This window comes from Neoarius graeffei, chromosome 25 (assembly GCF_027579695.1).
Source record: "Neoarius graeffei isolate fNeoGra1 chromosome 25, fNeoGra1.pri, whole genome shotgun sequence".
NCBI classification, from domain to species: domain Eukaryota; kingdom Metazoa; phylum Chordata; class Actinopteri; order Siluriformes; family Ariidae; genus Neoarius; species Neoarius graeffei.
In genome coordinates this window covers 44,665,666-44,691,470 of record NC_083593.1, presented here as the reverse complement: position 1 = coordinate 44,691,470, position 25,805 = coordinate 44,665,666, and the positions used below count along the sequence as shown (strand labels likewise).

General features: G+C 40.2%; 1 protein-coding gene across 4 annotated transcripts in view; it reads left to right on the top strand.

The window, feature by feature from the left end:
- galt (galactose-1-phosphate uridylyltransferase) overlaps positions 1-25,805 on the top strand; it is a 324,066-nt gene that overhangs the window by 164,545 nt on the left and 133,716 nt on the right. For all 4 annotated transcript variants that reach the window (XM_060908973.1, XM_060908974.1, XM_060908975.1 and 1 more), the window contains one exon: positions 10,127-10,210. In XM_060908973.1, coding sequence (XP_060764956.1) covers positions 10,127-10,210 — 84 coding nt within the window. The remainder of the gene's footprint in view (positions 1-10,126; positions 10,211-25,805) is intronic.

Genomic DNA, 25,805 nt, shown 5'->3' with positions numbered 1-25,805 from the left:
GCTGCAGTAACAGATAGCTGCTCAATTCCTGGATTGGGTGTTTTTTTTTTTTTCCCTCCCATCGTCTCGATGTAGTGCTTTAGGCGTGACGAGTTTAATCCCCAATGTAAATAAACGCCAGGCAAATTAGTGTGCCGGGTTAGCCGCTGTCGGGGATCACAACCTGCCTCTGCACCAAGCAATTAGTGAGATGGCTGTCCAGCCAATTTAGCACAGTGGCTCATTTGCTATTCGCTGTTGCTTTGTTAACGTTAAATGGGGGTTAGCGGATGCGGTGGGGCTTTTTGGACCACTTACTGATCTGAGGGCACTAACCTTATTATTGCTCAAGGCACAGTTTGACTATAAAAAATGGTCATGCAGTTTAACTTTCACAGTACAATATTTGCTGCTTTTTTAAAAAGATAAACATATACGGGCTGTTTCACAATCATGGTTGTCTTTTTGAATAACGCCAACTATCTCCTGCAACTAGGTCCGGTTTATACATGCTGGAGTTTCTTATACCTTATTTTACAGGGATCTACCTACAGCAGTAATGTCTCTTATAAGTTCTTATAAATATGTTTGTAAGAGTACAGGATTTAACTTGTTTTGTGAATGTTCTACAACGCAATTAAGTGTACAGCACCAGTCAAAAGTTTGTACACCCCTACTCTGTATTTTGGCTATTTTCTACATTGTAGAACAATACTGAAGACATCAAAACTATGATAACATATCTGGATTTATTCTATCCACATTCACTGGATATGAGCAATTGCGCGCTCTGACTGGCTACTCTACTACTAAGCTATCAGCTCATATACCGTGAGTAGAGAAAAACAAAATGGTGGAGTGGGTTGCTGAACCAGCCAAGGAGGAAATAAAAACTGTACTCGAAAACAAAATACAAAAAAGCAACAAAATATGGAATGAAAGTATTTAATGGTAAGAACGTACCTTTTTTTTTTTTTAACTTTTCAAGAATTATTATTATTATTATTATTATTATTATTATTGTAGCATTTTTCATAAATTGCTCCTGTCATTTCGCCAGTTTGTTTACATTCTAAGCGGAAATGAGTTTGTCGGACGTTTTGCGTAAAGTTTTTATTTATCAAATTTGCAAAAAATAAAAAGGCTGTTTCTTAAAGGAACAGTCCACCGTACTTCCATAATGAAATATGCTCTTATCTGAATTGAGACGAGCTGCTCCGTACCTCTCCGAGCTTTGCGCGACCTCCCAGTCAGTCAGACGCAGTCAGACACGCTGTCACTCCTGTTAGCAATGTAGCTAGGCTCAGCATGGCCAATGGTATTTTTTGGGGCTGTAGTTAGATGCGACCAAACTCTTCCGTGTTTTTCCTGTTTACATAGGTTTATATGACCAGTGACATGAAACAAGTTCAGTTACACAAATTGAAACGTAGCGATTTTCTATGCTATGGAAAGTCCGCACTATAATGACAGGCGTACTAACACCTTCTGCGCGCTTCGGCAGCACATTGATATCTGAGCTCCGTATCAATGCGCTGTTGAAGCGCGCAGAAGGTGTTAGTACGCCTGTCATTATAGTGCGGACTTTCCATAGCATAGAAAATCGCTACGTTTCAATTTGTGTAACTGAACTTGTTTCATATCACTGGTCATATAAACCTATGTAAACAGGAAAAACGCGGAAGAGTTTGGTCGCATCTAACTACAGCCCCAAAAAATACCGTTGGCCATACTGAGCCTAGCTACATTGCTAACAGGAGTGACAGCGCGTCTGACTGACTGGGAGGTCGTGCAAAGCTCGGAGAAGTACGGAGCAGCTTGTCTCAATTCAGATAAGAGCATATTTCATTATGGAAGTACGGTGGACTGTTCCTTTAAAATCCAGTGACTGGATAGAATAAAACAGTTATTCTATTCAGTCTCGTCATACATGGCTTATAGCCGACTCAGTGCTCCACGCCTTCTCGGCTATCCGCTCATGTACGACTCGATTTAGTAGAATAACTGTTAAATATGTGGTAAACAGAAATGTATGAAAAAACAAAGTGTTTGATATTTTTAATTCTTCAAAGTAGCCAGCGTTTCCCTTGATGACGCTTTGCACACTATTGACATTATCTTAACCAGCTTCACGAGGTAGTCACCTGGAATGCTTTTCAATTAACAGCTGTGCCTCGTCAAAAGTGAATTATTAGACGAGTGTCTTGCCTTCTTAATGTGCTTGAGATTAAATAGTAAATAATAAAAATACAGTAAATAGCCCTATTCCATCCACAACTGTAATAATCCATATTTTGTCAAGAACTGCTCAACTAAGGAAAGAGAAACGACATCCATGATTACTTTAAGACATGAAGTGTCTTCATTAATAAAAATGGAGAAAAAACATTGAATTAGAAGGTGTGTCCAAGCTTTTGACTGGTATTGTAATTATAACGTTATAGGAAATAATTGACTAGAGGGTAGTAGCTAGCGTGTCGTTGATTACTTTCTGATTTGACTGCTCTCCTTTGTGTTTAATATCCCTCATCAAAAAATTCCCGTGCGGGGATTGGCCAAAGATGGCTCATGTGACACAAAATAGTTCCACCATTGATTAAGCAATGTGTATCTTGTGATGTCAAAAATGAAAAAAAAAAAAGGATATGGTGTGAGTCAGTCATGGTACAGTGCTGGGCGTAAATGAGTCCACCCCCTTTGAAAAGTAATATTTTAAACAATATCTCAATGAACACAAACAATTTCCAAAATGTTGACAAGACAAAGTTTAATATAACATCTGTTTAACTTATAACGTGAAAGTAAGGTTAATAATATAACTTAGATTACACATTTTTTCAGTTTTACTCAAATTAGGGTGGTGCAAAAATGAGTACACCCCACAACAAAAACTACTACATCTAGTACTTTGTATGGCCTCCATGATTTTTAATGGCAGCACCAAGTCTTCTAGGCATGGAATGAACAAGTTGGCGACATTTTGCAACATTTTGCAATGCTTTTTCCATTCTTCAACAATGACCTCTTTTCGTGACTGGATGCTGGATGGAGAGTGATGCTCAACTTGTCTCTTCAGAATTCCCCAAAGAAAATAATTTCTTTACACCACAAAGGTGAAGGCTACAAGAAGATCAGCAAAGCTTTACTTATCAGTCAGAATACTGTAGCAAAAGTGGTACAAAAATGTAAGAAAGATGGAACTGCAACCACCTCACAGAGACGTCCAGGTCGTCCACGGACATTAACACCTCGACAGGAGCGTCTTCTGATGAGAAGGGTTGAAGAAAATCGGCATGCAAGTTCACTGCAGTTATTCTAAAGAAGTAGAAAGCCAAACTGGGGTGACTATTTCCCGTGACACAATACAGCATACACTGCAGAGGAATGGCATGCATGGATGCCGTCCACGAAAGAAGCCTCTCCTAAAGTCATTCATTCATTCATTAAGCCCTTTGCTCCTCTTGGGTGCATAGGCCGTTGACGAACTCTCCTAAAGCCCAGGCACAAAAAAGCCCACCTAGAGTTTGCCAGGGCCCATGCTGACAAAGATGAAGACTACTGGGACTCTATACCCTGGAGTGATGAGACCAAGATAAATGTTTTTGGAACTGATGGCTTCAAAACTGTATGGCATCGCAAAGGTGAGGAATACAAAGAAAAATGCATGGTGCCTACAGTGAAACATGGTGGTGGCAGTGTCCTTATGTGGGGCTGCATGAGTGCTGCTGGTGTCGGGGAGCTGCATTTCATTGATGGCATCATGAATTCACAGATGTATTGCTCTATACTGAAAGAGAAGATCCTACCATCACTCCGTGCCCTTGGTCGTCGTGCACTTTTCCAACATGACTAAACACACATCTAAGGCCACTGTTGATTTCTGAAGAAGAACAGGGTGAAAGTGATTCAGTGGCCAAGTATGTCTCCTGATCTGAACCCAATTGAACACCTATGGGGAATTCTGAAGAGACAAGTTGAGCATCACTCTCCATCCAGCATCCAGTCACTAAAAGAGGTCATTGTTGAAGAATGGAAAAAGCATTGCAAAATGTTGCAAAATGTCGCCAACTTGTTCATTCCATGCCTAGAGGACTTGGTGCTGTCATTAAAAATCATGGAGGCCATACAAAGTACTAGATGTAGTAGTTTTTGTTGTGGGGTGTACTCATTTTTTGCACCACCCTAATTTGAGTAAAACTGAAAAAATGTGTAATCTAAGTTATATTATTAACCTTACGTACTTTCACTTTATAAGTTAAACAGATGTTATATTAAACTTTGTCTTGTCAACATTTTGGAAATTGTGTGTGTTCACTGAGATATTGTTTAAAATGTTACTTTTCAAAGGGGGTGCACTCATTTACGCTGAGCACTGTATATCCTGGATATACCATGGACTGACGTCACAGTTTCAAGCTATACGGCCGACTCGTGCCACAGTGAGCATTTCTGTGTGTGTAGATCTACGTATCATGATCACGCCTCGAGAGGTAGGTGATAGCATGATACATTACACATGCGCAGGTCGTATACTGGTTTATTTACCTCCGTCTGTATCTCCGTCCGTCCAAAACGCCCTTTTTCTCAGCAACCGCAAATCCTAGCCACTTGGTACCAAACTTCAGCTTGGGGCTCTTTACTGTGTATACCGTTTTCAGGTCTGTCGCACATCGACTTCCTGTTTACCGACTGAATGTATTTACGGAACATATAGGGTGGAGTTACAAAATTTTCGTCACACTTTTCTCAGCAACTACAAATCACAACTGCTTGATATTTGGTATCGAGTTTCAGCTTGGGGTTCTATACCATGTATACCATTTTCAGGTCTGTCGCACATTGACTTCCTGTTTACCGACTGAATGTATTTATGAAACATATGGATTTTGATGCTATTTCAAGAAGCAAAATGCTATTTCAAAACGACAGTTTACCAGGATGCTGTTTGAAATCCCTGGGGAGAGACACTGCTCTTTACTTACTTGTTTCAGCGTTAATTATTTGTTGAAGTCAATATTCATAATAAGTGTCCGATTCCTTCGATTGCTTGCATTCTGATGTAAATGAGAGCGGGGGGGATACGTAAATGAGCAGTAGCTCACAGTTGATCTTGTTTGATGAGGGATATAAATCAAATATACCATGCACTCAGAGGCACCGGGAATTATGGATTCTCTTCGGTGACTAGTATAGTACTGTTTTCTAGAACTATGCCAGTTAATAGTACTATGCCAGTCACCTCAGAGAATCCATAATTTCAACCGGAGCCTCTCAGTGCATGGTATATTTGATGATTATTCCTTACTTGGCACTAGAGGTCTGCGCGGAACAGAATTTTCAGTCCCGCTCCTGCCCGCGCCTGCCATATTTTGTCCCGCTCCCGCTCGCAAATCCCGCATGATGCAGACGTTCACGTTATTTCTCACGAAAGTTCTTGTCATTGGCTTGGGGAATTAAACATGCTGAGCTTAGCTGAGCTCTCCACTGACCGATCCTTCACCTAGCGCACGTAGCGAGGGTGCGTGTTGCCAGGCGGCATGCGCAGCTGAGGCTTTACAGAGATACCCAACACACCTACCAAAATCTACAGTGGATATTAAGAATGTTGTACATTGCACATAGCTTATATGTCACTCCTCACATTTACATTCTAGGAAATACAAGTATGCCTATAAGAAATTACCATAAAATATCCAGCACAAATTATATATGATAGACATAAATTAATAATTTATAAATTTTATTTTAAACACGTTTTTAGTTAGCGGGACTACAGCTTATCACCTCTCCCGCCCGCTCCCACATTGTGCACTCCCCCTCCCGCCCGCGCCCGTAATAATGAGCTTTCAAAATTGTATGCACTATAGCATGAACTTAAAAAGTAGATATGTGACCTCAACATAGCCTAGGTCAGAATCAACCTTACTAACCATTCCCCACAACTGAATGAATAAAGCAAGATGATGTGTACAAAAGTGAACACTTTAATGGAAGGTGCAACAAGCTGTTCAACACAGCAATATGGCCAAACTGTCAGAATGGTATGTTAAACAGAAACAAAAAAGAGACAAGTGATTTGAGAATATATACTACGGAAGCCGAGAGAGGCCCTTCATATAATCCTTTTTTTTTTTATTCACCTTGTTATCCCGAGATAACGACATAATTAATTCAGGATCTCGAGAAAACAACACAACTAATTCGAGATCTCGAGAAAACAAAACCGTTATTTCATGATCTCGAGAAAACAAAACCATTATTTCATGATCTCGAGTAAACAGCTGAGAAATGGTTCATTCAGGTGCGCCAAGAGACTTGTGATATGTTGACTTTGGGGCTATTTCTCATTCTGTATAGACGCAACTTTGGTCATTAGAATGTCTGGAATAATCGATCACCTAATAAGGCAATATTTTGATCAGGGGTTGACACAGGGAGAGATTGCATTAAGTCTTTTAATAAGGGATAATTTCAAAATTAGTCCGCGGCACCTCCGCAGAAGACTGGCCCGGCTTCATCTCTACCGACGGAGATACAGTGATCCAGCTGAGATCATGAAATAATGGTTTTGTTTTCTCGAGATCTCAAATTAGTTGTGTTGTTTTCTCGAGATCCTGAATTAATTATGTCGTTATCTCGGGATAACAAGGTGAATAAAAAATATTATATGAAGGGCCTCTCGCGGCTTCCGTAAATATACACTCAAACAAAACAGCAGTAAAGGAGGAGAGGGGCGACAGCCCGAGGAAAGCCCCCACAGGAGCGCACATCATTTGCAGCATAGGCTACCCAACTCAGTACAAGAACAAAACACTTACAGTGTGTGCGGTAGGCTTCGTGCGCATTGTTCTGCACCTCTCGGAGGAAGGGGTAGGTGCCCTGTAAATCTTTGGAAAAGGTACATTTTCTTTTCGGCATAATTGCTGCGGCATTACTGCTGCTAGACAAAGAACATTCGCGCCAGTTAATGTTTATTTTATTGTTGCATGGCAACACGTTCTGTTGTCTGGAATAATGTGGCTAAATTAACACCCATGCCACAGGGCCAGGGGGCAGTAACCAGGAAAGTTTGCGATTCCTGTCAATTCATCAAAATAGTAAATGCAGACATTTCTCCGCTAATGATTCCCACGCTGCTCAGTCGCAAACGTCGCGAGTGGCGAAAACCGGGACATATCCGTGTCCCGACAGACTTTTGTCGGGACTCGGGACACACAACCCCAAATCGGGACTGTCCCGGTAAAACTGGGACGTCTGGTCACCCTAACTTGGCACTTCCTGTACATGAATGATCAAAAACGTTGTACTTCTTCCTGTCACTTTTCACAGTATTTCTTCTCAAAACACATTTGTCTATTTGTGAATCTTATTACAAATGCTGCTTCTGAAGCCTATTTCCTAAATTAGCACGTCTAATTTGAATAAAAATTAGCTGTATCCATCTGCCATATTGACTAATATCGACTGCTTTCTGCACAATCAATTGTTTTCGCCTGAGAGGCTGCTTATGAATTAGTGACCTCTGACTCGGACACACATCCACTTCATTGGCAGGAAAATCAACCAGTTTAACGTTGGGGAAAAAAACTTGTTGTAGTGTGTTATTGCACTTGGCTTGAGTGGGAGATGTTTTAGCGAAGGGAGCCTGCTGTACACACATACAAAACATCCTTCCTATATCCAATAGTTTCAGTAGTTTCTAAAGAAACTAATTACTCATTAGTTTATATAGTTTAGAAATTGTTTCGAAAGAAATTATTTATAAAAAAAATCTAATACATAATTCCTCATGTCTGCTGGATGTTGAACTTAATTGGGGGAGTTTTAAAGAATTGACAAGTTTTATTTAAGTCCATTTGTAGTCAATTATTTCATGTTACAGTCATTAAATAAGGAATAAAATCTTGCAGGCATCTTCCCACTGCTCAGGCTGTTCCCACTGGATCCACAAGAAGTGTAGTGGCATCAAGGGAAGGCTGACCACTGACTCTGCCTTTAGATGTAGTAGTGTTGCAGAATAGCCTGTCCAATCGATACCAGACCATGTGGTCATTGGCAACCAAAGGCTTGAAGTTGTAGACTCGTTCTGTTACCTTGGGGATACCCTTACGCCTGGTGGTGGCTGTGAGGCTGCTACTATCCTTAGAATAAGATGTGCATGGGGCAAGTTTAGAGAGTTACTCCCAGTCCTGTCCAGTAGGAGCCTGTCTCTGTCAACCCGTGGGAAGGTGTATAACACCTACATAAGAGGAGCTATGCTGTATGGTAGCGAGTGCTGGCCAGTGAAGGATAGCGATATCAAGAGACTCGAAAGAAATGAGAGGGCCATGTTGGGTTGGCTTTGCCACATAAGACCTGACGACAGAACAAGAACTGCCGTCCTAAGAGAGAAGCTTGGTCTTAAAGATCTAAAGTCTACACTCCAGCAGCGGAGATTCCATTGGTATGGCCATGTGCAAAGAAGCAGTTCAATAATAAATCGCGTTTGCAACTTCAATGTTGATGGCAACAGAAGGAAAGGGAGGCCACAGAAGTCATGGAGGGAGTGTGTGGAAAGTGACCTTAAAGGGCTTGGTCTAAGTTCAACTGACACCCAAGACAGAAGGCGTTGGAGAACTCTGACGAACCATGCGCCGTCCAACCCTCTGCACTGAGGATAAAGGACGTAAAAACGGATAGGAGGAGGAGGAGGAGGCATGATACTTTAGGAAAATAATCAGCCGTGCCATGGTGTGAAGTGGATGATGTGAAGCCGAGTTATCGTTATCATCCTGAAGTTGATTATTTTCCTAGAACGGCTCTTCCCAAAATGATATTCCTCATATATCACAAAAAATGTTTATTTATTTATGACGACATGTAATGCTTTTTATCCATTTAGAGTTGCATTTAATGTCCTGGAACATCTGAGGGGGAAAAAGTTATCTCCTGTTATCACTTATACAGTTATAAAATCACTCCCTCTGCAGCTTCTCTATTTTTCCTTTCATGTGCACTCTCAGAAAATAAAGTACATTATTGTACCTTTAGGGGTACAATGGCTTGTTACTGGGTCAGTACTCTCTGAGGTATGTTTTTGTACCCTTTATATACTGCTTGGGAACATATACGTACCCTTTTGGCCCTAAAAATGTACACATTAGTTACCTTGAAGTCCAATAATGAGCCCTGCGGGGTACATTAGTGTAAATTATATCTTGAGGGAATGAAACGGACTCCTCCTGTACCCCTATTTCTGACCGTGTGAAGTTAATAAGACAAAGAAAAAAAGTAGATAATCATTTTACTGCGAAACTGCAAAGCTTTCCCAGGGCTGTACATTTATAGCTGACTGTTACAAAGCATTGACACTGGAGACTCCTTCTAAAAGTGTTGACGAGACGTCTTAAAAAAAAAAAATAAGCATGTGGTTTGTTACAATAGAAACGATAATGTATTAGAATGAGCCAGAACTAGTGTCCGAGCCGGTGTTAGCGACGGTTAATCAACACCAGACAGATTGAGAATCCTCCAGTGCTGAGATATAAATGTAGTTGGGCGGCACGGTGGTGTGGCGGTTAGCACTGTCGCCTCACAGCAAGAAGGTTCGAGTCCAGCGGCTGACGGGGGCCTTTCTGTGTGGAGTTTGCATGTTCTCCTCATGTCTGGGTGCTCCGGTTTCCCCCATAATTCAAAGACGTGGTTAGGTTAACATGGGGCAGCCATGGCCTGAGGTTGAACTGAGGTGCCCTTGAGCGAGGCACCTCACCCACAACTGCTCCCCGGGTGCTGTAGCACAGCTGCCCACTGCTCTGGGTATGTGTGCGCGCGCTCATTGCTCACTTATGTGTGTGTTAACTGCTTCAGATGGGTTAAATGCAGAGGAGGAATTTCACTGTGCTTGAGTGTACATGTGACTCTTGCACTAAACAAAGCTCTCTTGCAGGAGATAGACGTGGCACATTGTGTTTTTCTGTTGATAAAAACAGTGAAATTTTTACATACTGTATAAAATATTTGGGGAAAAATGTTTATTTATTCTTTTTTTTCAGATTTTATTCATATGTTTTAAATCACGATAATGCTTTCTGTACTGGACGTAATTTGAAGTCGAGGCTGGATAGTTTGAGTGTTTTATCTCTCTCTCTCTCTCTCTCTCTCACCACAGGTCTTGCATGCATAATGAAAACGCTTCTGACAAAGTACGACAACCTCTTTGAGGTCTCCTTCCCCTACTCAATGGGCTGGCATGGTAAGAGATGTGTTCAGTATGTCAGTTATGAGATAAGAGGATAAAAGTGCAGCTCTGTAATCACTCCCTGACTCATTCAGCCATTATTTACGATTTAGACTCTTCTTTAAAGAGAGACACTGGACTGAACGGAAATGATCATAACGTAAACAATCCAAACCTATTGCCTATTGAACCTGAAAGTACAGAGTTCTGGAAATGTTAAAACCGATTTCCTGTCTGGAATACACTACTGACGCACATCTGTTGGCTTTAGTGGGTGTTAAATAATATATTTATACAGAAATGACAGTGGGCGGCACGGTGGTGTAGTGGTTAGCGCTGTCGCCTCACAGCAAGAAGGTCCGGGTTCGAGCCCCGTGGCCGGCGAGGACCTTTCTGTGCGGAGTTTGCATGTTCTCCCCGTGTCCGCGTGGGTTTCCTCCGGGTGCGCCGGTTTCCCCCACAATCCAAAGACATGCAGGTTAGGTTAACTGGTGACTCTAAATTGACCGTAGGTGTGAATGTGAGTGTGAATGGTTGTCTGTGTCTATGTGTCAGCCCTGTGATGACCTGGCGACTTGTCCAGGGTGTACCCCGCCTTTCGCCCGTAGTCAGCTGGGATAGGCTCCAGCTCGCCTGCGACCCTGTAGAACAGGATAAAGCGGCTAGAGATAATGAGATAAGATGAGAAATGACAGTGCACTGTGGAAACTATGCACATCAGTTATACACTAAATTTACAGTCTTCTCTGGGTAATAATATTGTGTGTTATACAAAGAGTATAATTTCTCCACTCTGTATACATCATTCATTATTTCATATTCAGTAATTGCTTAATCCTGGTCAGTGGTGCATCCAGAGCCCAGAAATATTGTCTATGAGGCAGGAACACATCCAGCATAGGACCCCAGTCCATCACAGGGCTCAGGGAGAAATTTTGAGTTGCTAATCTGCCTCCCGGATTGTGGTTTGGAGATGTGAGGAAACCTTACAAACCCAGAGAACATCTGAAAGTCCACCCTGAGCCCCGAAGACTCTAAAGCTGTGAGGTAGCGACGCTACCAACTTCATCACCCTGAAATAGTGTCTATCCATCCATCCATTATCTGTTCACTGGAAAAAAACTGAAAGCTGAATTCGAGGAGAAAATTCCTTAATACTAGTGAAATCTATCTTGCTGCATGGACAGAGAATTTTACTTGACCAGACAACTTGGAATAAGTTGGTTACAATCTAAAACTAGTTTTAATAGACCCCTTCGCATGTTTGTAAACAAACCGACCGTTGCCAGGATGCGCGCGCAGCCTGGACTCAGAAACAATGGCGCTGCCCATAGACCGGCATTATAAGCTGTCAGATTATGCAAAACAATTGTCGTTACAAGATCGAGAATGCTACATAAATAAGTTAACTCTAACAAGTGGACATCGCCTACCGGATCCGTATTTAATTAAAGAATGGACGGACGATGTTAGTAAGTTCCCTGGTATACAATGGCCAGATATATACTCGTACCTTATTGACAAGACTTCAGTGTACACCCACGAAAAACTTCGTGCCTGCAAGTCTTTAGATGCATATGATTATGTTATGTGCGGGCATGTCCAACTTGATTAACAATGGGACATTCATATTCATTTTGTTTTAATCAAATTATGCCAGTGATGTGATGGCAATGTGGCTTTAGCTACAACAGCAAATACCAACACTAAACAGCAATTTGCAGGAGGTAATGGCATGAAAGGAATGATGGTGTAAAGAGTGCAGCTAAGAGAAATCAGAGCTGCGTAAAAAGCGAGAGGCAGAGAGCAGAAATGAAACTGAACGGGGCGGGAGCTAGGTTAGAGCAGTCAACGTAAGTTGGCATTTAGAGTGAGGGCACACAATTTTACCTTTCCATACTTGCTTTAAAATTGTGACTTTCGGCATACACAAATAATGATGGCACAAAATCTGGACTGCTTGAGTCAAGCGAGACCTCTCCTACAAACAAAACTGCATGCAGAGCTAAGTTAACATGCTAACAATATTCATTACATTGTGTAACTATGACCCAGCTAATCAGACAAACGTTACCAAAGTATTTTGCTACATCAATAAACGAAGACTAGAAAGAATAAAAAAGAAAGATTTAATAAATAGCCTGATCTTACCTGTGATGAAGTGGGCGCTGCAAACCCGCGCATTTTTGATGGTGCTTTCATCCCAGTCTACACGTTTGATGGCTTGTAGCCATAGACGTCGGCGATTTTTTTGGAATGGGTGAGATCCTGCTGGAATTCTGTACATTTTAACCCCATCACTGCTACGATTCTGACACCCGACAACACAACAACTAGGCATTTCTGAGTCTTTTTTGGGTCCAGGCTGCGCGCTCAATTTCCGCTTACGTATGAATAACGTTTACTGCGAAGGGGTCTATAATCTCAGAGTTGGTGTCTTGTTTTCTTCTACACTGCAAAAATGATATCTTAACAAATTAGAATATCTTGAATGTAGCTGAAATGATCTAGCATTTCCTGTTAGAAGAACTCTACTCTAGACACCAACTCTGAGATTATTAGTGCACTTGCAAAAGCACACTATTGTTCTTCTTAAGTTTTATTATTATTATTATTATTCGTTTTCACCCGTTTTTTGGATCCACTACTCCTCCTAGGGCTTTCGAGATAGATACACCGTTCCAACGCTGAAACGTAGGGCCCGATCTGGAATGGCGTGCTTGTTTTCAGCTTTTGGATCGACACACCTGTTCTCTCCTTATTGTCGTTTTTCTGTCATTTTTTTCCCATAGAGAATGAATAGGGCTCACGAATCGAATCGTCCTGCTCGGACATGTTTCATCGCAGACGCACCAAACCTCATATGATACCTCAGGCCAACTCCCCAGACACATATATGCATTCGGTTCTGACCCGCACTCATTTTTTCTTTTCTTTTCATCCACCACTTTTTCATCCATTCACTTCCATTCATTTTTGGCCCCATTGAAAATGAATGGCGTTTCGGGAAAAAAGCTTTCACTCTCCGTCAAATTTTTTAACTGAGTGACCAAACTTCAAGAGACTTCATATGATGCCTCAGGGCAAGTCCCCACACACATCCATCCCCTCATCTGAGACTTGCACTCGTCTTTTTCTTGGTTTTCACACATCCTTTTTTCCCTCCATAGGCTTCCATTGATTTTTGGCCCCATTCAAATGAATGGAGTGTTAGTATGCTAGCTGTTAGCTTGCTAGCTGTTAGCATGTTAGCATGCTAGCTGTTAACATTTTAGCATTCTAGCTTGTTAGCATGCTAGCTGTTAGCATGTTGGCATGCTAGCTTTTAGCATGTTGGCATGATAGCTGTTCTGCTACAGCTCAGCAAGCGCACTTTGCATTTTCTCTGCGGAAATGCAGTCTAGTTAAAACTAGTTCTAGATTGTAACCAACTTATTCCAAGTTGTCTGGTCAAGTAAAATTATCTGTCCATGCAGCAAGATAGATTTCACTAGTATTAAGGAATTTTCTCCTCGAATTCAGTTTTCAGTTTTTTGCAGTGTAACTGCTTATCCTGTGCAAGGTCGCGGGCAAGCTGGAGCCTATCCCAGCTGACTATGGGCGAGAGGCGGGGTACACCCTGGACAAGTCACCAGGTCATCACAGGGCTGACACATAGACACAGACAACCATTCACACTCACATTCACACCTACGGTCAATTTAGATCCACCAGTTAAAGGGGAACTGAAGTCATTTTTAAACTTGCTTTATTTCTTAATTAACGTGTTATTCAATTACGTTTTTGGTTTTAGTAACCTTATATCGTGACTCGTATTGGCAACTAATTGCAATTAAATATTATACTTATCGGCCTATTCGGTTTTTAGCCATGTTGAATTTAGTTCGTTTGGTCCACGGCAGGCGTCGCTTATCCTCGCGATCTTCACGAGACTTGTGCGAGACTTCGAAACATGAAGCGTCAGCCAGGTGTCAGTGCCGCCATTTTGAAAACTGTTTTCCAAACGAAATATTGCACAAAAACGAGTTTAAATGACGATTACTGCCTACTTTTTTCAAACTTTCCTGATTGCTATCAGAACAAATAAAACTTCCGGCTTGATTACATCAGCATTCGAAAGAGAGCGCGTGCATTGTTTGACTACCCCGTGTCCAAAATCGCTCTTTACTCATTATATGGGGCACTATACAGTGAGGACGCCATTTTGTAGTGCTGTCCGAAACCTTAGTGAGGATTATTTACTCCCTACATAGTGCACTCAAAGTATCCCACAATGCATCACGAAAAGTAGTGCACAACGAAGGTCACTAACCAAAGCAATATATCCCATCACGCATTGCGGTCGTGCTGAAGGAATCAAATTAAAAGTCTCAAATTTGATTTAATAAAGGGCAGCGACAAAGAAGAAAGTATTCAGCCTTGATTTAAAAAAAAAATTGAAATATGCAGGTACTTTGTATTGATTAATGTGGGAAATATGCTCAGTATAATATGGATTTATCACAAAAATACATGCATGTATTTATTATTTTGAAAACCCACCAGCCAACTGATCTGGCATGTTTTAATTGTGCGACAGTAATGATGTAAATACCGACGCGGCGGAGTTGTGTCCGAAAGCGTTTTTTCATTTTACCAATGAGCTCACTATATAGTAATTCCCTATATAGGGAGTAGTGAACGAGTGAGTGATTTCGGACACAGGGAACGTTGGCAGATGTCGGTCACTTTGATTTCCGCTGTGCGTTTTATTTCCGTCCTACGATGTCTCGCGCAGGTCTCAACGAATTTCGTTTACGGCCATCGCTTTGACATATGGACTGATGTATTACATAGCATAGTTCAAACACTCATAACTTGCTATAGCAGTGACAAAATAGCGATCAAAAATGCATTCCTATATTTAATAAAATGAGATAAATAGAATTTTGATGATAAAAAAAATTTTGCCTTCGGTTCTCCTTTAACCTAACTTTTGGACTGTGGGGGAAACCGGAACACACCCACAGGGAGAACATGCAAACTCCACACAGAAAGGCCCCCATCGGCCACTGGGCTCGAATCCAGAACCTTCTTGCTGTGAGGCGACAGTGCTAACCACTACACCGCCGTGCCGCCCCTAAATAGTGTAAATATGGTAAATATATGGTTCTCAGAATACCACATTTGAAGAGCTGACTTGTTTCAGAAGTGAATGTAAAATGGATGAAAGATAAATATGTTCCTGCTTCCAGTTTGTGATGTCGAGTAGTATGTTGAGTGGCGGTTCAATATCAGGGTGGGGTATATACTGCTGCTTCTGTACCACATTTAAAATGACAATCCCTTAGGTTAAAAAAAAAAAAGTGTCAGCACTTTGCAGGCACATATTAAGAGCTGTGAAGTGTCTTCAATAGGGAATATTTTTGTCCCAGTGATGCAAAACGCTGCGTTTAGTTCCTGCATTATTCATGAACCGTATTGCTGATAGGTGTGTGTGTGTGTGTGTGTGTGTGTGAGAGAGAGAGAGAGAGAGAGAGAGAGAGAGAGCATCAAAGTCTTCTTTTTTCATTTTTTTTGTTACTTGATTGTGCAAGTCATGGCACTGAAAGTCTCTCCATGGCATCCTAGATATGAGACTGTTGAGGGTTCTGCAGCTTAGCATGACACGATACACAAACAGCCAGAAGTCATTCATATGTACACGAATGAAAAAATAAGGCGTGTGGATAGACATGTTATAATTCTGAAATTTTAGCCAACAATGAACAAACTCTCAGTCATCTTTACTGTTGGTTTTATACACTAAATAAATTGACTTTATATAACATACATAGGGCGGCACGGTGGTGTAGTGGTTAGCGCTGTCGCCTCACAGCAAGAAGGTCCGGGTTCGAGCCCTGTGGCCGGCGAGGGCCTTTCTGTGCGGAGTTTGCATGTTCTCCCCGTGTCCGCGTGGGTTTCCTCCGGGTGCTCCGGTTTCCCCCACAGTCCAAAGACATGCAGGTTAGGTTAACTGGTGACTCTAAATTGACCGTAGGTTTGAATGTGAGTGTGAATGGTTGTCTGTGTCTATGTGTCAGCCCTGTAATGACCTGGTGACTTGTCCAGGGTGTACCCCGCCTTTCGCCCGTAGTCAGCTGGGATAGGCTCCAGCTTGCCTACGACCCTGTAGAACAGGATAAAGCGGCTAGAGATAATGAGATGAGATATAACATACATTACTGAACAATAAACTTCACCTCAAAAGATGGTGTTCTGTCGGAATGTAATAAATCTTCAGCAGTTTGTTAATATGTGAATTAGTAACCAGTCATACAGTACCAGTCAAAAGTTTGCACACATCATAAAATTCAATGCTTTTTTTTCTTTATTTTTATGAATTAAAAGATACTTCATGTCTTAAAGTAATGATGGATGTCGTTTCTTTTTACTTAGTTGTTCGGTTCTTGACACAATATGGATTACTACAGTTGTGGATGGAATAGGGCTGTTTACTGTATTTGTATTATTTACTATTTACTGTTTGAGCTCAAACTCCTTAAGAAGGCAAGAAATTGCACTAATTAACTTTTGACGAGGCACATGTTAATTGAAAAGCGTTCCAGGTGACTTCCTCATGAAGCTGGTTAAGATAATGCCAATAGTGTGCAAAGTGTCATCAAGGTACAGTAAACGCTGTCTACTTTGAAGAATCTGAAATCTGAAATATTTTGTTTTGTAACACTTCTTTTTTTGTTTACTACATAATTCCATATACGGTCCATCTGTTTTTTTCATAATTTTGATGTCTTAGGATTGTTCTACAATGTAGAAAATACAGACTATGAATGAGTAACTATGAATGAGTAGGTGTGTCCAAACTTTTGACACATACTGCATATATTAATAATAGTAGCTAAGTTACAACTACGCTAAATATTAGTGGCACATGACATGTATTTACAAATTACAAGCAGATAAAGTTCTTGGAGTAACGTTTGTCTTAGTTTCTATGCACATAGGTTCGAAGTTATCTTTTTTGGTCACCAAATAGACTACTCTAATACTTAAAAACTAGCATTTGTCCATCGTCTTTCAGTTGTAAAGATATGAACAAATTTGTGTAATTATATAAAATATGCCGAAATACTGAATATTGATCTCAAGTATAAAATTCTATAAAACTGCATTGAAGTATACTTTTGTCAATAAATGTTACTGTAAATTATCATTTCAGTTACATATAATTTATAATATAATTAAATATGTTTTGTTAGATACTTGTTTTCAAATACATGTGTGATCAATATACATAAGAATAAAAAACAAAATTGTTGAGGAAAAAAGTATTTGAACTCTATCTATCTATCTATCTATCTATCTATCTATCTATCTATCTATCTATCTATCTATCTATCTATCTATCTATCTATCTATCATCAAATGTAAAAATAAGTAAATATAATCTAATAAAAATATGAATACAATTCTAGATATAAATACTAAAAGAAATGTTCTTATGAACCTTGCACTTAGTGTGATTTTATAAAAGATGTTGTCATTAGTTATGAAGATTTCATGCAACAAGTACCAATCGTGGTAAAAGTCAAGGAAACTTCTCAGGGACAAGTTTTATTAAGCAATGCTCAAGTGGAAAATACCTTAAACATCCCTATTCAGGGTTCTCCAGAAAGTCTGAAGTGGCCAGCTTTAAAAAAAAAAAAAGAGTAGTAGGCGGCTCTGGAATTTGCGGTGGTGAAACCAAAGGCATCCTAATGCTAGGCAGGTCTGGGGGCATCTCTCCCCCCCAGAAAATTTTGAAATTTACATGCCTTCTGGTGCATTCTCAGCTAATAAATTAGTAACCATTTCTCTGTAAAATACACTACCGTTCAAAAGTTTGAGGTCACCCAGACAATTTTGTGTTTTCCATGAAAAGTCACACTTTTATTTCCCACCATAAGTTGTAAAATGAATAGAAAATATAGTCAAGACATTTTTCTGGCCATTTTGAGCATTTAATCGACCCCACAAATGTGATGCTCCAGAAACTCAATCTGCTCAAAGGAAGGTCAGTTTTATAGCTTCTCTGAAGAGCTAAACTGTTTTCAGCTGTGCTAACATGATTGTACAAGGGTTTTCTAATCATCCATTAGCCTTCTGAGGCAATGAGCAAACACATTGTACCATTAGAACACTGGAGTGAGAGTTGCTGGAAATGGGTCTCTATACACCTATGGAGATATTGCACCAAAAACCAGACATTTGCAGCTAGAATAGTCATTTACCACATTAGCAATGTATAGAGTGGATTTCTGAGTAGTTTAAAGTGATCTTCATTGAAAAGAACAGTGCTTTTCTTTCAAAAATAAGGACATTTCAAAGTGACCCCAAACTTTTGAACGGTAGTGTACTTGTAAAATATGTATGAAATTTCCCTCCAAATGTGTGTGTGCTTGGCTTTTTCAGTTACCCTCTGTAGTATGCTGCCTGGCTCTGTAGCATGACTACATACGCTACAGCGTGGTCACATGGTCTGGTTCAGTCAATCAGAGCACGAGAATTGATTAAAAAAATATTAAAATAACTCATGTTAGACAATTTCGTGGTGAAATAATTGGATTTGCAGCAAATTATGGGCAGCGGAGATGATACAAATCGCTTGAACGTTGAAAGGAAAGGTTTTTTTTTTTTCTGGGATCGAGTAGCCGGTGCAGAACGTCTGTGTAGGTGGAGAAAAAGCACTGATCACTGGTGCTTGTGGACATCTCTGCTATCAGTGGTTTGATATTATGCATGTCGAAAGTTCAAGGAGCTACAACTAATCACCTCTTGGACAGGTGCAAGATTTCTTAACACGCTCTCAGACTAATGATGAGAAAAACAGAGTTGCAGGATGACCTGAAAGCAGCAGGAAGAAAGAGTTACACAGAGAACAATAAGCAACAGACTGCACTGCAATCATCTTCATCCCTACACATTAATGAAGCATAGCACAAACGTAATAATTGATTGATGGATTTATTGATTGATGAAAATTTGAATGTAAAAAAAAACAAATTAAACTTTGAGTATGTGGTATCTGATGACTAGTTCTTAGTTGAGCAGCATTGTTTTTATTTATTACAAATAAAATAATTTAATCTGTTGATTTAGTCAGTAGTAGCCTATTTATACTGAAGTTGTCCTATTTAAGGCCAATGGCTACTAACTGCTAAGAACAATACTAAACAATCTCCTCTAACGGTAAGTGTGTCTGTGTATGGCCCCAGAACATATTTATACCATGATTACACCTTGCACTTGTATGAAATTAAAGCCCACTGTGTGCAAAAAGAAGTATACTTCAAGTTAATTTTATTAAGTATACTTAAGTAAACTTAAAGTATATTTCCTTAAGTATACTTTTGTGGACCAAGTATACTGATATCAATGTACTTACAGTATACTTGTAAGTAAGCTAATCTAATACTTCTTAGGACTAAATTGGCTCACTTTTAGTTTATAAAAAGTATACTTTAAGTCTCAGAGAAGTAAACGCTGAGTATACAACTAAGTATTTGTTTATTTTGTACTGCAAGTATACCACAAGCAAACTTGTATACTAATAGTTTCCTAGTTCTATACTTGTAGTCCACTCTTTAGTTTACAAAAGCACACTTCATAGTATACTAGAAATAATGAGTTTACTCGTTTTATACTTCTAGTTCACGCTTTAGTTTACTAAAGTATACTTTGTAGTAGACCAGAAATATACTATTGGTTTACTCGTTACACACTTCTAGTCCACTTTTTAGTTGATAAAAGTATACTTGATAGCATATTGGAAATATACTGTTAGTTACTGGTTATATACATCTAGTCCACTTTTCAGTTTTGAAGTATACTGCAATTACCCTTCTAGGTATACTATTAGTTTTCTAGCCCTAACTCTTACCTCATGCACACTACTAGGAGACAACTTAAGTGTTTTGTACCTTAAGTTACAATGAAGTTATAAAGGTAAGAATCCACAAAATGACAATAGATACACAGGATTAAGAACATATTCATTTTCTTGAAAAATCTAAATTTAAAGCAACATTGTATTAAATGCCAAAGTAAAAAAAAAAAAACATGGCAGTGACAACTGAAATTGACATTCAAGCTCTAAAGAAAAAGAAATAAAAAATATATATCCCACTCAGGAGAAATAATTACAAAAAAAACTTATATGGAACCAAAGACAGACCTAAGAGTCAACAATGCCGTCTAACCCAGCAAAGAGCAGTGGCAGAACTAGTGCAAAGGCAGAAGAAATATTGCAAATGTCTGAACTATGAAACGTGTGAACTACAAGTTTTTTGTCATTTCTCTCAGTCCACAGCTGTGCACAAATTTTCTACTATCTTTATAGTTTCTGTCCAGCTTAAATGTTGCAGTTGAAAGTCTTTATTATACTTGGTCATTTATTTATTGAGGAAAATGATCCAACATTACATAGCTGTGAGTGGCAAAAGTATGTGAACGTCTAGGAACTAACAGTTAATTTGAAGGTGAAATTAGAGTCAGGTGTTTTCAATCAGTGGGATGGCAATCAGGTGTGAGTGGGCACCCTGTTTTATTTAAAGAACAGGGATCTATCAAAGTCTGATCTTCACAACACATGTTTGTGGAAGTGTATCATGGCACAAACAAAGGAGATTTCTGAGGACCTCAGAAAAAGCGTTGTTGATGCTCAACAGGCTGGAAAAGGTTACAAAACCATCTCTAAAGAGTTTAGACTCCACCAATCCACAGTCAGACAGATTGTGTACAAATGGAGGAAATTCAAGACCATTGTTGCCCTCCCCAGGAGTGGTCGACCAACAAAGATCACTCCAAGAGCAAGGCGTGTAATAGTCAGCAAGGTCACAAAGGACCCCAGGGTAACTTCTAAGCAACTGAAGGCCTCTCTCACATTGGCTAATGTTAATGAGTCCACCATCATGAACACTGAACAACAATGGTGTGCATGGCAGAGTTGCAAGGAGAAGCCACTGCTCTCCAAAATGAACATTGCTGCTCATCTGTAGTTTGCTAAAGATTGCATGGACAAGCCAGAAGGCTATTGGAAAAATGTTTTCTGGATGGGTGAGACCAAAATAGAACTTGTCGGTTTAAATGAGAAGCATTATGTTTGGAGAAAGGAAAACACTGCATTCCAGCATAAGAACCTTATCCCATCTGTGAAACATGGCGGTGGTAGTATCATGGTTTGGGCCTGTTTTGCTGCATCTGGGCCAGGACAGCTTGCCATCATTGATGAAACAATGAATTCTGAATTATACCAGTGAATTTTAAAGGAAAATGTCAGGACATCTTTCCATGAACTGAACCTCAAGAGAAGGTGGGTCATGCAGCAAGACAACGACCCTAAGCACACAAGTCGTTCTACTAAAGAATGGTTATAGAAGAATAAAGTTAAGGTTTTGGAATGGCCAAGTCAAAGTCCTGACCTTAATCCAATCAAAATGTTGTGGAAGGACCTGAAGTGAGCAGTTCATGTGAGGAAACCCACCAACATCCCAGAGTTGAAGCTGTTCTGTACGGAGGAACGGGCTAAAATTCCTCCAAGCCGGTGTGCAGGACTGATCAACAGTTACCGCAAACGTTTAGTTGCAGTTATTGCTGCACAAGGGGGTCACACCAGATACTGAAAGCAAAGGTTCACGTACTTTTGCCACTCACAGATATGTAATATTGGATCATTTTCCTCAATAAATAAATGACCAAGTGTAATATTTTTGTCTCATTTGCTTAACTGGGTTCTCTTTATCTACTTTTACTTTTCACTTTTGTGTGCAAATCTGATGATGTTTAAGGTCATATTTATGCAGAAATATCGAAAATTCTAAAGGGTTCACAAACTTTCAAGCACCAATGTATCTCTAAGTAAATAAAAAGTAAACTGAAAGCATAGTCTCGTATTTTTAGTTTAAAGGAAGTATACTAGAAGCATACTTGAATAAACTTCTTTTTTGTAAGGGATATCTTCATTTCTCAGTACATTTGAATGTTATAGACATTCTCTCTTCTGAAGTGACCCTGAATGCGATCCTCTCATTGAGAACAATAGATGTCTCTGTGCAGGATAAAGTTTTCCGTGCATGCATTTCTGCTTTCCATCTGACATGCCTATTGCCACCATCACTCTTTGCCAGCAGACAGGATAAACGATAGCAGTCTGTGATTGACAGTTCTCAGCGTATCCGTGCTTTCAGGAAGCCTGCTGTAGCAGGGCTGCCACAGTGGGATGAGGAGAGAAGGGCGATTTAATCTGCTATCTTGTTACCTCCTCACTCGACTGGCCACGGCACAATCAGTCCTTCTCCTCGGAGCATGAATGGCAGCTTACATGTCAAGCTGTAGATCTGACAGCTGTCACCTGCTAAGCCTGAGATTTTCACTCAAGGAGGAAAGGTGAGGGGCAACGTTTTGCTCCTGAAATTCCTGTCTTCCACTTTAATCCAATATCCTATCAGACGTTACTTAACAGCATGCTTCCAGTTAAATATTTGGGATTTGAACCCGTTCTTTTGTTCTCTCTGCAGCACTTCACTGATATTTCGACGTGCCGCTGTTTCTGGTCTGTTATGCCTCACTGTCTGGGATGTTCATTAGTCTTTGTTGGTGTAATCAGCTGCACACCTACTGGACTGATTACATCTCTGGCATGCCTGGCTGTTGCGTTACGCAGCATGTGCCAGTGCTCATAGCATCCACCATGCTAGTGATTCATGCTGCTTTATTTGGTGTGTGTACAAGGTAACGAGGCTGATTCACATACTGTATGCATCACCTCGCTCATATAATAAGCCATGTGCGATTTTAAAAGTTAGAAAACGCAGGCAAAAAGAAGAAGCCAACTTCTGAAAATGGCACTTTTTATTACATAGAAAAGAAAAGGATAAAGTCACATTAGTGCATATGTACCGTACGGAAGAGTCCTTGAGAATGACCATTGGTTTAACAAGGCAGAAAAGTGCCTCTGTAGAGAACTTGGGAACATATCGTTTTATACGAAGGCATGGGTAATTTTAAAGGCCTTTTAAACTTAATTAAATGACCCATATAAGGGCTGTATAAAATTGTCCCATGCATGGTAAACTTACCATAAAAATGCTGAATATTATACTGCCTCTTTGACTTTGCTCAAATGACCACATGAAAAGTGAGAATGTTTTAAGTCAATATCAAATTCTGTAAGGTCTTAATAGGCTCATATAAAAACTCTGTTATAGAATTATAATTCCTGTTATATTGCATAGAACTGGGCGGCACGGTGGTGTAGTGGTTAGCACTGCCGCCTCACAGCAAGAAGGTCCGGGTTCAAGCCCCGTGGCCGGCGAGGGCCTTTCTGTGTGGAGTTTTGCATGTTCTCCCCGTGTCCGCGTGGGTTTCCTCCGGGTGCTCCGGTTTCCCCCACAGTCCAAAGACATGCAGGTTAGGTTAACTGGTGACTCTAAATTGACCGTAGGTGTGAATGTGAGTGTGAGTGGTTGTCTGTGTCTATGTGTCAGCCCTGTGATGACCTGGCGACTTGTCCAGGGTGTACCCCGCCTTTCGCCCGTAGTCAGCTGGGATAGGCTCCAGCTTGCCTGCGACCCTGTAGAACAGGATAAAGCGGCTAGAGATAATGGGATGAGATTGCATAGAACTGCTCAGAATTGCTTTGGTCAACCATACAAGAAGAATCTCGCTTCCATTTGGTGCCAGAGACCCTGTGAGGATCAGGTGAGCATCCAAACACTGAGTGTGCTGAGATGCTTGACAGTAGCTTGCTCACAGCTAAATCTATAGTCGACAACAGCCTACTAACAGCTGAAAACAATACCCAACAAGTGTTGCCAGGCAAAACAAACCTCGCCCGGTAGCACTTATGATGAACATGAAGGAAGATCTCGCAAAAATAAATAGGTACCCTATGGGTCCATGTGACTCCTGCTTATAAATACAATTGTTTTCTGATCCCATGTCCATACAATAAATACAGCATATATATTTACTCTATGAGGCAGTAGCCACAAAAATTAAGCATAATCCAAAAATGAACAATTTAAAAATCACAGAAGTAAAATATACCAAGTGTCTGTACTTTATATTATTCTACTTTTACCTTTTACAGTTTTCGAAACTGAAACCTCCGAACCGAGGCTGACATACACACGCTGTCGCCATGACCCAAACTCTTATTTTCCGGAAATGGCCCGGCGCTAGAGCTCAGTGGAACGCACTTTCCCTCTGTAATAAGCATAAACATGTCTGAAAGTGATTTTTTTAGTCTAGTCCATTTATTTATCATTTGTATTTATAATAATAAATCAGCAGACTTGGGAAGTTTTATCAATGGGGTTTAAAAGTAGGCATGGCCAAAACCCCTACCTTTGTGTATGTAAGCAAACCAATAAACCATCCAATGACAGCAGTGTATGCAAATGAGGCAGGTAGTGATCCAGTCAGCGTGTTTGTGGGAGGAGTCTTTCCGAGGTAGCGGTTAGAGATGATGAGATGAGACTTTTTTTTCAAGACGTTTACATGGAAATTGGCAGGCACAAAGATGGTTATATACTGAATGCAAAATTTCAAACAAATTATGCAAAGTAGTATTTAATTAGCATGAATTATGCTAATCAGGCTTAACTAGTTTAATCGGTAAAAACATTGAATCTCAAAAGCTAAATCAGTAAATCACTGCTTCAGTGTCATAGTGAATCAGTGGCGGCTGCTGGTTTTTAAAACAGGGGAAGCCCATTTTACGCATTCATCGTAAAACCTGTAGGCCGGATATCAAAGCATAGAAAAGTGTGCCCCATTAGCATAGTGAACTAGATAACCCTACCTAGTGGCAGAAAGTATTTTTGCTTGTACATTTCATGTTATAGTCTGGCTTGCCAGGCTAGTGCCTCATATCCTTAATCAAAAATATCAAACATCCAAAAATCACTGGCTATTCAATGAAGAGCCTTGAACATCATACCCTGATATGCAACACAGAGTCTTTAACACAACACCCAGCTGTGCAACACATCCTTGAACATCTTCTGCAACACAGTCTAGAAATTCATAACCAGGTAGGCTATGCAACACACAGAACCTTGAATATTATACCCAGGTATAACCTATAACACAGAGCCCACCATTCTCTTAACATTACTGAACAATATACACACTTCACATTCATGAACATGAACACTATTTATACACAAATTCTGCCCTCCGCTCCTTTTCCAGAAAATGGTCTGTGACCCTGTCATACCAGCTGGTTGTGCTTTCCAGAGACTTCACCAATTTCTGTTAGCAGCTAGCACTGCAGATCCCAATAAGGCTCAAGCTAGCCTACAACCAGATTGAACTACAAATGAAATAAACGAGTGAATTCACGAATGATCAAACTGATAGAATGGATGAAAGTTAACAGAGCACAACGAGTAATATTTACATTTATTTACAGAGTAATGTACAGAGACATCAATGAGAAGAACCGTTTATATGAAAAGAAATTCGGACAGCACTTTGGCACACGACTGCACTTTCTCGACATTCGCTAGGGACTGACTGATCATACTTCCGTGTTCCTCGCCGAAGTACCACCCTCCTCATGTCTTTCAAACACTACCTCCAATAATCC